The following is a 15,417-nucleotide window of genomic DNA, read 5'->3' as shown; positions in this document are numbered from 1 at the left end:
TATTGGCTTCGGTTCTGTGACACCATTGGACGGGTGACACCTGTGGAAGAAGTGTGGGAGATGATTAAGAGGATGAGTGAGTGGGATTTTTCTAGTGTTGACGAGTGGGAAGGATGTGGCAGTAACAGATGAGAAGGCAGAGATGATGGCCAAAGTATTTGTCCAAGTGCATAGCTCTGCAAATTTGTCAGAGGAGTGGGAGAGAGAGGGAGAGAATGAGAGAGGAGCATCCTGGAGTGCTGGATAGGAGGGAGGATGTAAATGATGCGTTGAATGCACCATTTACCATGGCAGAGGTGAAAAGGGCAGTAGAAAAGGCTGGGTTAACTTCACCTGGGAAAGATGAGGTGTGCCATGCTATGTTGGCCCATCTTTGTGATGAGGCACAGGATAAGGTGTCGGTGTTGTACAACTGAGTGTGGGAGGAGGGGAAACTACCAGGCAGCTGGAAGGAGGCAGTAGTGTAAACAAGCCAGGGAACGACACAATGAGGTCAACAAGCTATCGGCCAATAGCTTTAACATCACACGTATGTAAGATTATGGAACATATGATTACGAAGAGGCTAACTTTCTTCCTGGAGAGCAGGGGGCTAGTATCGCCACATCAGAGTGGGTTCAGGAAGGGTAGGGGAACTATGGACCCAGTGCTCCTCTTAGAAGCAGAGGTCAGGAAGGCTCAGGTGAACAAGGAGACAGTTGTAGCTGTCTTTGTTTGATGTGGAGAAGGCGTATGATATGATTTGGAAGGAGGGGTTGTTAATCAAGCTTGATATTATGGGGGTAGGAGGAAGAACGTACAACTGGATAAAATATTTCCTGTTTGGATGGTTTGTCCAGGTGAGGGTGGGGAAGTCTCTCAGGCAGCTACATGGTGGATAACGGTACACCACAGGGGAGCGTGATTAGTCCTCTGTTGGTCTCAATCATGATCAATTATGTTCACTCTCAGGTAAGGACAGATATTGGGAGGTCGTTATTTGCAGATGATGGGGCCTTATGGAAGAAATGTGCCATACATAGTCAGAAAGGTACAGGAAGCAATTGATGAGGTAGAGCGATGGCATTAATGTGGGGATTCAGGTTCTCTGTAGAGAACTCACTGTTCTTTACCAGGAGGAAGGTGGGAGATGAGGTATGCTTGAGGTTATATGGGAGAAACTTGGAGAGAGTGGGGGCCTTCAGGATCCTTCGGGTATACTTTGACTGACCTGGGCAGAACACGTTGAGAGAATGGTGGAAATGTGTAAGAAGGTGCTAAATGTGATACGCTGTCTGACGGGGAAGTAGTGGGGGGCGTTCCTCATTGAGGACCATGCATGTTGCATTGATCCGATCTGTAATAGACTATGGCAGTGTAGCGTATGGTTCAGCAGGCCGGACCTCATTGGAAAGGCTATATCGTACAGGGGCAAGGACTCTGAATATGTAGTGGGGTGTTTCGGACCTCCCCAGTGTCTGAACTACAGGTGGAGCTGGGGGGAATATGCCATTGCAGATTAGGAGACAGTAGCTGGCAATGAATTGGGAACATGCTGGGAACATGAGTGAAGACTGAACACAAGCTTTGGGTGGGTGGGTGGGTAATACCCAGGTGAAGGAGATGGGACTGTATGGAAGGGAGTTTAGTCCAACGGTAGCTATTCCTGTAAATTCACCATGGCTACTCCCACCTCCAGTAGTTGATCTAAAAGTGTTGGAGAGACTACAGAAAGACATGATGTTTAAGAAAAGTCTGGATACTGTGTATCAGGATTTTGTAGCCATTTACACAGACGGTTCAAAAGATCCAAGGACAGGACGTACTGGGTCAGCATTTGTAGTGCAGGAATGTGGGGTGGACGTCAGGAAATGTAGTACAGATCATCTGGCTGTATATACGGCGGAGCTGATGGCCATACTGTTGGTCTTGCAGTGGGTGGAAGAAGTCAAGCCAGACAGAGTAGTTATTTGCTTTGATTCATGTGCAGTGTTGATGAGTCTCGAGTCCTTTAGGTCATGTATAAGACAAGACCTGCTGTATGAGGTGCTACAAACCCATTGCAGGATTAGACAAATTAGTATACAGATATGATTTACTTGGGTCCAAGCCCATGTGGGCGTGGAGGACAACGAGGCAGTTGGCTAAACAAGCACTTAGTAGTGGGGATGTTGTTGTAGTTTCAATGAGCAAGGCAGAGGCAAAAAGCCTGATATGGACAGTGATGGTGCAGAGATGGCAGGAGCAGTGGAATAGAGATACTAAGGGCAGGCAATTATTTAAAGTACAGAGGAAAGTCGGGGAGGCCGGCAGGAAAGGATCAAAGAGAGGAGGCTATTTTTACAAGATTAAGGGTGGGACACAGCCAGTTGAAAAATACCTTAAATGTGATGGGAAAGCATCCAACAGGAAAGTGTGATTATTTCCAGGATTTATTATTATGTGATTATTGCCAGTGATTATTGCCAATGATTATTGCCAGCATGTATTGCTACACAGTGGGCAATATCAAAGGGAAAGAGAGAGGCTGAGCTCTAGTATGAGGGAGAAGGGGATACAGGAAATTCGTTTTTAAAGAGTATTTTGAGTAGAACGTTATTATATATAAACTCAAATATTTGAGGCTGCCAGGTAGGATTTAGTTTCTCCCGGTCTCTGGCCCACACTCCAGTACAGTAGGTGTCGGTAATGCACCATAACGTTGGATGCCAACTGCCAATAAACCCCAATGAAGAAGTAAAATGGTAGATAACTATGCATGGCAATGAACTTGTGCACTTTTTCCTAATCACACTGTATAGCATTTTAGATTATAATATTAAAATATAATAGACCAGGCTAAGGCTGCACCATTACATGCCCAAGTTATCAAACTTACCTTGGTATCCACAATGCCAGGAGAAGATGATGTATAGTATCACACTGTCTACGTATACCATCCAGGTGTAGAGATCAGTGAGTGACTGAGTGAAATGCCTTATCAAAATCCCTAATACGTACCTTTCAGAGAGGGGACCGGGCCAGGTGAAAAGACATGGCTGCATTTTGTGTTGTCTAATAACCTGGGGTGTGTTCAGTTCGCCTCAACAGTTGCTACGTTGCGTGATGGTTTGTACTGTATGACACGTTTTCCCAAAATGGTGCGCACCGTTCTTTAACAACCTTTGAAGTACGTTTGGTGGTTGTGGCGAGGTGTGGCCTGATCAATATGGGTCTGAAATGGAAGTGAATAAGGAATAATTATCGGAGGTGGCATGTGCAGTGAAGTTCTCAAAGCTTGCACCGATGGTCAGGATAAAGATTAGTCTGACGGTAGGAGTGACATTTTTTGACAAAGTGGACCCTGCCTTTTTGCTGATCCATATGTGGTTTCAGGGTGGGTGAAAACAAAGTTGGGTGCAGTGGAATCGGTGAAGGTAACCCGAAGTGGTCTTGTGATAATTGTTTGTGTTTCTGCCGGTCAGAGGGAGCGGGCGCTTCACTCCACACTAATTGGGACTAGAGCTGTGACTTGTTTCGCTCTCAAGAAAAGGGCACAATTGAAAAGAGTGACTACTGGGGTAGCGGTAAATGTGAAAGTGGACCAGCTGAAGGGAAAGATTCCCAGTGTTTGTGATGCTTGTCGTTTGGTGCGACGCAAACATTGTGGTGTGAATGTAAAAATAGAAGAGTCATGGTCTGTTCTTTTGAGTTTTGATGTTAAGTATTTGCCCGACAAAGTGACGTTAGGAAATTTCAGTTATCCCGTGCGAGACTTTATGCAATCCATTACGTTGTTACATGTGTCAAGCTTATGGGCATCTGGCACCAGTGTGTATGTGTGAGGTTCCTAGGTGTGAGAAGTATGCAGAAGGACATAAAACAAAGGAATGTGTTGTATTGGGGAAAGAAGTGGTATGTGTTAATTGTATGGGTGCCTATGGGGCTGGGGATCAGAAGTGTCTGATGAGAGGCAGGTTGAGGTTACCAGGGTTAGAGTAGTGTTGAGGAAGATGGGTCAAGGGGGAGGGATCCTGAGAGGATTTGTGAGTAGTAGATCTGTGCCATCACAGAGGGATAGGTCATTGAGTGATATATGCTTCAGTAAGACTGGCTTTTTAGCGCTCATCAATGGACCGCAGAGATGGAACTTAAGTCACAGAAAATAGAAGTTGTGGTGGCAGCTGCAGAGAAGTATTTAGGTGTACGAGATTTGACGTCAGAGTTAGGGTGTGTTGAGTGGTGGTGTCCAAACCTCCCAGGCCATTGGCCTGAGGTAGGACCAGATAGGTTTGAATAGGGTGGTGGGTTTTTAATGTGTAGGGTGTGAGCGCTGCGTTAATCGAATCCGGTATCAGGATAAATAAAAAGCAAGGTCTGCTAACTTTCTTTAATTATGTTTAATTAACGCAAACAATAAATGGCAAATGCAATTTTCGTATATACGGGTTCGCTGTATCACCGCGCCTGGTAAAACAGAGAACAGGCAGGAAGTACGTATACAGCTGTTCTTATACCGTGATGACGTAGTTCCAACCCGTCTGTTGGCCTATCACAGTAGAGGCTGAGCGTGGTTTAAACCTTGCCCAGCCTATCGCCGACACTCAGACTGGTCCCAGTCTCTGGTCCCAGTCTCTCAGATGTCCGCATCTGGTCGTTGGGTAGATTAGATCCGTCTTGTGCCGCTACACTCAAACAGTTCCTTATATGGTATTGTCCAGTGTCCTACCCTCCCTGGTTGGCCTGGAGATATGCACCCCTCCCCTCTCCAGATTGACCACAGCTTTTGCATCAAGGCACTCCATGTTGCTCAATCTTTACACACATACACACATCTGCATTGTTTGTGTGTGTGTGTGTGTGTGTGTAACAAAACAATATTAATCTTCAAACAACATGGTAGCGGGCCATAATGCATAAATATAAATCCTAACAAGGGTTAGATGGCAGGGTATTTTTTTAAATGTATTTTTCACTCAAAGTATAAGGGATTTATACCCTAGTCTAGTTGGTGGCGGTAATGCAACATTTATTGGATGCCAACCGCCGTTAAACCTCAACAAAGAAGAAGCAACGTCACATCCTTTTTCACCATGGCGGCTGATTTAACTCCGAGGTTTAGACGATTGAACAGTCAAACACGGAGCCTTCGTGAAAATGTTCAACCAGGTGAGAAATTGACATGAACATCCTTAGGTTATAAACCGTAACATGCTTTCAACTTTTTGTTTTCATATCCAAAAATACAGCCAGCGTATACAAAGCTGTGTTAGCTCATCTTGCTAGCCTAGTTAGCCTAGCTAGTTAACGTCGTTAGTTAAACTGCAAACCAAGCCGTTATAAACACATTACATTCTAACTTAGCTAGCTACATGTCATGTTTTTATGGCTTATGGCCACAACCCTTATCTTTTACACAACTGTGAGTAAACTTAAGTTAAACGACCATACTAGAGGCGTGTTATTAATATTGAAGTGAAGGGTAGTTAACTAACTAGATTCAGCAATGTGACGACATCCCACAAAAACAACAACCCCCAACAAAAAAACCTGAACTGACAAGAGCCACTGTGCTAACAGTGGCTGTCTTGGCAGATTTGAACTCTGTCGTGGTGTTTTTATTTTGCATGCAGCCGCCATACTGTTGATGAAATATGACTGAGTCTACTACCTGAATGTGTCATCACATAGGATTCTCTGGGCCCTTCCACGCTACACAGCTGTGGCACAACATCATCCAGGCGCTGCATACACAGGTGGAGGTGCGACGACGGCGGCGCCACCTGTGTGTGCACCCTGACTGCTTCACAGGCTCGGATGCAGTAGACGCTGTGCTCAGCTACTTGATGCAGAACGTCTTCTTCTGTGCCAGCGAGGTGTCACGCCTCAAGGCCGCCAGGCTCTGCCAGGCGCTCATGGAGGCCAAGGTGTTTGAGGCGGTGGGCACCAAGCTGTTCCGCCGGGACAAGGAGGCCACTTTCGAGGACACGAGCTGCAGCCTCTACCGTTTCCAGGACTGCGGCTCGCTGCCCGGCTCAGCCAGGAAGGCTGGGAAGGATGGGGACACAGAGAACATGGCCCCCGAGGACTTAGTGAGGAAGAGGAAGAAAGGCTCTAGGTTTGTCTGAGTCACAAACATGCACACACATACATTCTTATTCTTTTGGTTTCTCTCTCACACACACACTTTTACTATACCGCACTACATCATCACTGCTCTCTCTCTGCAGACTGAGTGAGCTGAGGACCATCTCCAACCCCCTGGCGCTGGGCCCCTCAGACCGGAGGGTGGAGAGGCTGCTGAAGATCATCAACCTGCAGCCCTCCCTCCCTAAAGCCATTACCAAAGCCCCCACCACCATCTTCCTTTCAAAGACAGGTGAGATGACAAAGCCTGGCTGTCTCCACCTGGCCATGTTGGAAATTACTATATTGGAAAAGTTAATGTACTTTTTATTTTTTCCTCTTTCTTTTCCATTCTTTGTATCCCTCTTTCCCCCCTCCCTTTGTCTCGTCCTCCCTTTTTCTCCCTTATTTTTTTATTTCCCACTCTTGCTTGTCATTCTACCCACCTCTCTCCTCCCTCTCTCCCTTCTCCTCTGTCCTCAGTGGTGGAGGAGGTGTGGAAGCAGCAGACGGTGGAGCTACCCGTGCTGGACTGCATCCTGGCGACTCCGACCCGGGGGGCCCAGCCCCACCCCCAGGCTGCCGCCCTGCAGCTGCTGCAGAGCCACCACCAGGACCTGGTCATCTCCAACACCTGCCTGGACCGTGAGCTGCCCCAGACCCTCAACCTTCCTGAGTTAGTACCTAACCAGCCGCCATATGATTTAATGGAAAAGATACTAGGAATTGTAAGCATTATTTTGTTGGTCAAAACCAGGGATTGGAACCGGTTTATGGAACAGAACACTGAAAAAGTMATTTGAGRAACGGAAACTGAACTKGGAATGAAAGTGATCTYGTGTTCCGGAACAGAAACATTATTTTCAAATCTTTAGAATGGGTTAATRATGTTWTTTTTGTTCCAAAAATATTCTTAATATCTAGTATATAATTTGGTATRAAGTTATAATGCTAGTAATAGCCTAAACACATTCCAGTTCATGTCATGATGTTCAGCGCTTCAAGCCAAGCTTGTCTCTCTCTTTCTCCCCCCACCGGTAATAGTGCAGGCGCGAGATGCGACTGAAATATCTGACCAATCAACATGTAAAGAACTAGCTTACGCTGCCATAGCAAGCTTCTCTATCAATGCTAATGTGTTAAGTAAATAATGAGCTATTTTGTAAAAAAAAACTGTTGATTTCACTGAATGAAAAGGAACAATCTGAACCGGTTCCGAACTTTTTCTGGTCGGGAAACTGGAACGGATCGAAAAAAGATGGGAATATTTATTTTGGTTCCAACCGCTGGTCAAAACATTAACAACCTMCCATTAAATTATATTTAAGCTCTTTTGACATTAAAAGAAGGCCCTGAAGTTTGCTTCCTCTCCCTGTGACACTGTAGGCTGGACGCATGGCTGGTGGCAGCCGCTGACTGCCTGGAGCTCTTCCCTGACCAGCTGATCGTGTTGGCGGGGGAGCACCTCCTCCAGCAGGGCAGCACCACAGAGGGGGCAGAGAGGCTGAGCGGCCAGAAGAAACTGCTGTTTGACACCATGGCCAAGCACTACGGAGGCCAGGAGAGGTCCCCGCTGCTCACCGGACGCTACCTGGACATCCACACGGCCATACTGGACCTGCTGGGTAAGATTGGCTGGTTGAGGAATTATGGTGGGCTGTTGTGTGATAGTGTTTTCATCATGTTAGAGTCCTGTGTCTGTACATGTCTCTTTGAAGTATACTCCCACCCACTCTCTCCCTATTTTTCCTCTTACTGTGTGTGTGTTCTCAGACTGTGGGAAGGTGGATGATGCTGTCAGGGCCTATCAGCTGTGTCTGCATCTGCTGGAGCCTGCTGGGAGAGATGAGCTGAGGAGGCTCCTGGCCTTCATGGCCGCAGCAGCCCATCCGGATGCATGCCGTCTGCACAAACAGGTAATCCCACACACACACCATTTGAAAACCATTGTTTCTCAAATAATGGGTCAGGGCCCAATGATAAATACTATATACATCAGTGGTGGGCCAATCATACCCTGCGATGGCGGCTGTAGGTTTTTGCTTCAGCCAAAGTGGTAACACTGGTGGTCCACTGTGTGACGGACCACTCAATATGTCCAGACAGACAACAGGGCCCTGGTCAGCAGGATGTTTCTGAAGGCCGTCGTGCAGACTAAAGAGCTATCTCGTACCCAGAGCGAGAGGCTGCTGCTGTTTCTGATGGACAACCACACTCAGCTCTTTAAGGTAGGCACATGAAATCCCTGATCCTCTTTCCTGGCCCTCTTCTGACAGTCCTCCGATAACAAAATAAACAAGTGTAGGGCTGCATTGTTGAACGGAAATAGTAGCTACAGAGGGAGGCTTTAAAAATCAGGATTTGGGCACCGTGCCTTTTTAAAGTCAGGCATCTGAAGACTTAATACTGCACCCTATTCTSAAGAGTGTAATCTGTACTACAACGGTAGGGAGGCGGTACTCCCAACGGTAGTTTCAATTGGTTTGGCGTATTTCTGACATTGCCTGATACATTAAATGCAGCATGTATATCATTTGTTTATGTGAATAAAATGACATTTTATCAACCCTTCTCTGTCCATAATGGAAATAGACCCCCACATCTCTGATTGATGCTGTGAGGAGAACGCTGCAAATTCTGCAGCAAGGAAGAGATCCGACATTGCGAGTGAGTTCAATCCAACTTGAGTACATTCAGCCCCACTTGATACATCATTTTAGGACTTGGTGATCTACAGTATATGCCCTTTTGTGCTTATGCTATTATCATAACAGTACTACATAAAATAGTGAGTCATCCCTAATCTTCAGTAATGAMATAAACCACCATCAGTGTCGTGTTCACTAGGCACGAAATGAAATAAAACCGACTGAAACGGGCAGGAACTACCAATGAGAAGCACATTTTTCCGTGATGCATTCCCTAATAAATACACCCCTGTATTGACYCCCTTCTCCTCATCCTGTGTTGCAGTGTTTACATTCTGCCATCAGGTGTCGCTGCAGCAGTATGAGGATCATACCCTGGAGAGCCTAAAGCAGCTGATCAGGGACATCAGCCTGAGCAAGGCCCTGTCTGTCAAGGAGGAGGAGGCTGGTCAAGGAGTTCCAGAAGCMCCATCCCATAGTCTTCCTCCAGCACTTCTCCTCCATTTTCTAGGGGGGGAAAGGGAATGTAATGAGTGGTGGTAGACCCAATCCAAAATCAAACCTTACCCCTGCCATGCATTTGTAGATTTGGAAGGATTGGATTAGTTATAAGCAATTCCAGGTATAAGTGTTCCACTTACCAAWCAGAGGGTAAGGTCATTCCAGGGCCATGTTCAGTTGCTAAATGTTCTTGAACGTTACAGATTGAAATGAGCCGATGTGATTCCTTATTCTACATGTCAGAGTCATGTTTGATCTACATAGTGTATTTATTATCTGAACGATCAATCCTGCTGAACATGCCCCTGGTCTACACAAGGGCATACTGCATAGAGGGTGGGCCTAGGGGTTGATTTTGGAATTGGGCAGTAGGGATCCTTGTCGCCTTAACAAGCGCGTTTGTTCTTCGTTATGCCAACATTTTCCACAGTGCTGGCAATAGTTTTGTTCCAAGACAGGATATACAGTAAGTTTTTGCCAGGTGATTATCAGGACTGTTTGCGCTTTACATGGGATGAAATTACTATTTTAGTTAGTGTTATCTTTTAGTGATGTTACTCTTACGAGGCTTTGCTTTTCAAGTGTTCTTATGACTCCGGCTTCAGGAATGCATTTGCACTAGTTTGTAGGCCATAGTATGTTAGTGGTATGACAGTAGCAATTGTTTTGTTCTAACAAGGAGAGATGCACTTACCCAGGTGGCTCAAGGGTTTATTTCTGGTGAATGAGAGCATTCTCTGCTTTCCGTAGCTGATGCCTGTCAGGAAAACCTTTGATTTTGTTGAAATCGACACAGAGGGGAATGTGTAATGTTGGTGAAACATTTATCTAAAACTAACAGGCATAGGATCTAACTGAATTTATTCAGGGCTGGTTTTGGTATCAAGTATCTAGTTTTCTCAGGTAGATTTATATTTAGGTACTGTAAATAGAAGTTTAGGCTGGATATTAAGCTTGAACAGGAATCTCTTTAGACGAATAAGCATTACACTTTATTTCTATACCTTAAATGAAATTTAACACACCTATTGTGTTGACAGTCTTAACAAATGACGTATTGTTTTGGATTTCGTTGACTGCATCTTATAACTGGTAAGGGAATAACGCTGGTAAATGTAACACTACTTTTATATCTGTACATTTTCTGTTGGGGACAAACGGAATTATTTGAAATGGTATTCATTTAGTTATTTGTGGAACTGTTTCCCACTGCTGTCAAGAACCYATTTCATATCTGTTAATCACATAGTTGACACTAACTATTCTATTGGATTGTAATAGGCTTTGATTGCATGGGTTTGCAAGTTTAATCATAAGGTGGAATGTTTAAAATGCAGCCAAAAGTTTTTACTTTTGTAGTTTGTTGGTGGTCTTACAAATGAATGCTTTGTCTCAAATAAGTGCCATGTTTTTAGCCTAACTTGAAGTCTGAGTGAATTAACTTATTGAAATGAGTGTAAATCATACAATCCAGGGGTGTGAAAATTAGTTTCTATTGGACAAATTCAAATGGGTCCCTGTTCGTTTCCGTTTTCCTCTGTGTGGTTCCTAGTGAATACACCCCAGGTTACTTTTTGTGAGTATTACATTGTTAATTAAGTTGTTGCATCATTGTTATAACGTTTTAAATTCTAGAGCATTTTCTGTACTGCTGCTGTATGTTGCTGCCTAGTTTTTAGCTTTACATATCTTAGTCAACAGAATAGTACACACGATCTGTAAAGTTGCCGATTCAGGTTTTATAGTTAATACGTTGAATTGTTTTGAAATGCACTTTGTTGAAAAACTATTAAATACAGTACAATAAGACTTTCATTAAACATCATTGGAAGTTCCAGTTCTCATTTGAGCTACCATTGGACATATAGATATGCATGAAATATACAATATTCAAACACTATACAGAAGGGTGTAATCACTTGTCTGGTATAATCATGAGCAGTGCTCCTAAATGAACAGAAAGGGCACTTATCTGATAGAGTAGCCGGAAGTGACGTTTACAGTAAGTGGCAAGCTAGCTTAGCAAAGAAGTCAACCAGAAATTTGGACTGGAAGAGATGGAGGTTGTGTACCACAGCCATCACTGACAGCTGTTTTCCAATTTAAACAGTACTTGGAATCATAAAACCACTGACATTCCCTTCGTGACACAGGTAAGCTTGATATAGTTTGATTCAGACCCAGAAACGCAACACGGCATTTCAACAAACGTCAAAAGTGACGTCTCCCTTTAACTAGTTTCCTACCTAGCCTACTGCTATGCGATAGCTAACTAGCTATCCATGCCAGGTTATACGGCTAGCTAACTGGGTAGCCATATTAACAAAAACCGGTTAAACAGGACAGGTATTGGTTTCGCCAATACGTTAGCTAGCTGGAAGATAATCGTAGCTAGATACATGGTGTAGTAAGCTCTAACCCTGTCACACAATCGCGTTCCTTCCGCAATTGCTGAACTGGCCGTCGGCAGACTCACTGGTATGGATAGCCTATCATAGAAGCCAGCTAACGTTAACTAGCTGCTTGTGTTTGTTCAGCTTCAGCTACCCTACCAGAGTCACGTGATCTGGCTACTTAGTTAGCTACACAGACGGTGAGGTGACGAGGGGAAAGTCTCTGTGATTGGCACATTCACATTTCCAGTGGGAAATAAATTCAACCAATTGTAACAAGTAGCTAAATTGATTTCACGTTTATGATTATAAGGTCCACATTGAAGTGGACTGTTAAATGTAGCCTAACTTATACAATATCCAGAGAGAGAGAGGTACTTTGGATATATCATATTCCAACATTGCATTGCATTTCGCTTAGGATATACAGTAGTTAGGTCTCCAAGCTGGCAGACATATTTTGGTCTAATTCATACATTCATTCAGCTCTATTTCAATATCTGTCATCAATGTGAGGATCTCAATAGCAAGGCGAGATTCTGGAAATGGAAATACTCTTTATTGAAATGACACRACTGCATTCAGGAATAATATTGTGTAAATCTTTTCACAGCAGACGGACGTAGACTTTGATACTTTTTAGGCAACATCAATCTTGATTCAGGATGTCTCTGCTGTAACCAAGAAGCTTGATCTTGACATCTAGCCACTTAGATAGCAAGTTAGAAAACAAAATGCATAGCAGGAGCCCTGACCTGGATATCATTTATTTCATACGTCTTACATTTCTTGTAGTTATATTTAACTTCTAGTTAGTTATAAGCAGTGGCGTAGCCCACACATTTAGTTTGGGACAGAATTTTCAGTTCATTGTTATGGCAACCGATGTGTGAATCATTGCTTTTTTTCTAGTGTGTGTTCCACAGTTTTTTGGACATGATGGATTAGGCAGTAATGAGAGACAGAAAGTTAGTCACACACACAGTGGGGAAGAAGTTGATTAAGTAATGGGTTTTATGGACCGGTTGGTTTCCTCCCTGCTCAAGATTAAAGCCCTTGGTTCTGTCCACGTCCAGCAGTGTCCACTGACTCAATTATGGCTGTTGGCAATGACATCAGCACCAAGCCCAGATGTTGAGGAGAGCAATGACGTTATACCCTGGCTGCAAGAGACCGACTCAGACAGATAGAGGCGTAAGACAGTGACTCAATAAGGTTTATAATTAAACATGGAGTCAATGGCTTCCTCACTAGTCTGTTTGGCGTGTGAACCCACATCTCCAGGATGTGTCCCAAATGGCACCCTATTCCCTATATAGTGCACTACTTTTGTCCAGGTTTTAGTGCACTAAATGGGGAATAGGGTGCCATTTGAGACGCAACCCACTGCTTGATATGCTAATAGGATATTATGTCTGAATGTGTTCATTCACTTTGATTCTATTGTTGTCGTGCCGGAGTTTGGACAGCGCTTGTCGGGATTTGTCAGACGCGACTGCAGACAATGCATACTAATAATACAGAGATATTGACTCCTGTTCGGATCTGTTTCTCTCACTTCTAAGTTACTGATTTAGGAGATTTGTTGGGGTTTGTGTAATCACACTTGCCCACTGTGTGTACTCTGTAGTACTGTGTGTGTGTGTGTGTGTGTGTGTGGTACACATTAGAGACATCGATAGCTCTGTCTACAGCCAGCACAGGACACTTTAATGTGCAACATTTTGTGATTTTGCTCTCGGTGGCAAGCTGTCAGTGTGTGTTGCTAATAGACTAGGTTTTTTCTCCATACGAAAGGGGTGTGTGTGTTTTCAGCCTTTTTTTCAGAATACCATATAGTTGTACCCTCTGTGACCTCTTTGTCTCTCTTCCCCCCCAGGGGTCAAACGTCAGGCTGAGTCACCATGGAGTCCATGCTGAACAAGCTCAAGAGCACTGTCACTAAGGTGACGGCCGACATGACCAGCGCCGTCATGGGAAACCCGGTGACGCGTGAATTTGAAGTGGGCCGCCACATCGCCAGCGGCGGGCCCGGCATGTGCTGGAGGATCTACAACGGAACCAAGAAGTCAACCAAACAGGTGAGGCTGCCTGGGGGCTTCATGGACTGTTCTATACTTAACTAGAACAATGTCTCCCAACCCAGTCCTTGGGCAGCCTGAGAACTTACACATTTGTTTTCCACAATTTGTTCAAAGGATAGATGGGACTCATTTTACCATCTCCAACTGACACAAACTGTCAGTGTTTGTCCTGATGCAGATGTTAATTCCTTCTTCCTTCTTCCAGGAGGTGGCTGTGTTTGTGTTTGATAAGAAGATGGTGGATAAGTATCAGAAGTTTGACAAGGACCAGATCATTGAGTCTCTGAAGAGAGGTGTGCAGCAGCTCACCAGACTGCGTCACCCTCGTCTGCTCACKGTCCAGCACCCACTGGAAGAGTCGAGGTGGGTTAAGCTTACCGTCTGCTTCCCAGTYCAAACAGTTTGCGYGTATATTCTGACTACATTTTGTGATATTTTTGTTTGTTTTGGTGTTCTGCAGGATTTTTTGGGGCTGATCGAGCACACMATTTTTTTCTTGAGGCTTCTCCTAGTTTGAAGTTTACGCCCCTTCGTCTGTGATTGGTCAACAGTAGGGATTCTTCAATGATGTGTTTGTAGTCATTCAACGACAGACTAATCGTTTTCATGCAAATTCCTTCACTTGAGAAATACTCCTCCAAACAACTTGGTTAGATGTAAAATTGCCAGACTAAGACGTCTGCAAAAATGTCAAAATTATAATTAAAGACCTCTTGAGTTATCTTAGATTAATTCAGACTATTTTAAGTATGTGTACTAGCTGCTACGGTGTCTCAAGAGGGACAAACAGTAATATTGCCACTTTTTTTCTAGTTTTTCAAGTGAGGGTATTTTAAGGGAGTATGTGAGCACAGATGTTCACTTCGCCTAGCCGAGTTTTGCTAGGAGCCTTTACACACAGACACACACGTCATGCATACACACCCATGCAAAATATAAATATATATATATATATATATAAATATAAATACACACGACAGAGGACGCATACACACATGCAGCAAGATATGATGAAAAGTTTTGGGCCTAGCTCTATAGACTTGGCACTGAATAATACATACACCTGCCAGAGAAAGTGGAACAAGCGGTACTCACTCAGTCTCTCTCTGTCCTACTCTCGCTCTATTTCAATTCAAAGGGCTTTATTGGAATGCTCACCGAGTCTGTACATAGTCAAAGCTTTCCTTAAGTTTGTGGTATTCTGCCACTGTGTACTCTCTGTTTAGGGACAAATAGCATTCTAGTTTGCTCTGTTCAAGTAATTCTCTTTTTGTTTTCTCATGATTTGGTTGGGTCTAATTGTGTTGCTGTCCTGGGACTCTATGGGGTCTGTTTGTGTTTGTGAACAGAGCCCCAGGWCCAGCTTCCTTAGGGGACTCTTCTCCATGTGCATCTGTCTGTAGATGATGGCTTTGTTATGGAAGGTTTGGTAACCTCTTCCTTTTAGGTGGTTGTAGAATTGAACGGCTCTTTTCTGGATTTTGATAAGTAGAGGGAATTGGCCTAATTCTGCTCTGCATGCATTATTTTGTGTTTTACGTTGTACACAGAGTCTAAATTTAGTGTTTGTCCCATTTTGTGAATTCTTGGTTTGTGAGCGGTCCCAGACCTCACAACCATAAAGGGCAATGGGTTCTATAACTGATTCATGTATTTTTAGCCAGATCCTAATTGGTATCTCTCACACTCGCTCTCACACTACCTCTC

At 44.2% G+C, this 15,417-nt stretch overlaps 2 protein-coding genes across 3 annotated transcripts in view; both read left to right on the top strand.

Annotated features, from left to right (window-relative positions):
- The first annotated feature begins 4,987 nt into the window (after positions 1–4,987).
- On the top strand, positions 4,988–11,042 carry depdc4 (DEP domain containing 4). The gene is given in 10 exon segments (XM_070449705.1): positions 4,988–5,127; positions 5,650–6,076; positions 6,189–6,337; positions 6,568–6,760; positions 7,471–7,709; positions 7,858–8,000; positions 8,187–8,312; positions 8,677–8,755; positions 9,058–9,169; positions 9,171–11,042. Coding segments are annotated over 10 exon segments (1,674 nt in total). The 5' UTR covers positions 4,988–4,994; the 3' UTR covers positions 9,244–11,042.
- A 178-nt stretch (positions 11,043–11,220) lies between these two features.
- The window catches only part of scyl2 (SCY1 like pseudokinase 2), a 19,603-nt gene continuing 15,406 nt past the window's right edge, over positions 11,221–15,417 (top strand). The window contains exons 1-3 of one of the 2 annotated variants that reach the window (XM_024012845.2): positions 11,221–11,386; positions 13,506–13,707; positions 13,916–14,073. In XM_024012845.2, the coding sequence (XP_023868613.1) occupies positions 13,531–13,707; positions 13,916–14,073 (335 nt within the window). In that variant the 5' untranslated portion in view covers positions 11,221–11,386; positions 13,506–13,530. The remainder of the gene's footprint in view (positions 11,387–13,505; positions 13,708–13,915; positions 14,074–15,417) is intronic. The other variant, XM_024012852.2, reaches the window with a different exon arrangement.

The sequence above is a fragment of the Salvelinus sp. IW2-2015 genome, linkage group LG3, assembly GCF_002910315.2.
Source record: "Salvelinus sp. IW2-2015 linkage group LG3, ASM291031v2, whole genome shotgun sequence".
Taxonomy (NCBI): Eukaryota; Metazoa; Chordata; class Actinopteri; order Salmoniformes; family Salmonidae; genus Salvelinus; species Salvelinus sp. IW2-2015.
This window is presented reverse-complemented; position numbering and strand designations above follow the sequence as displayed.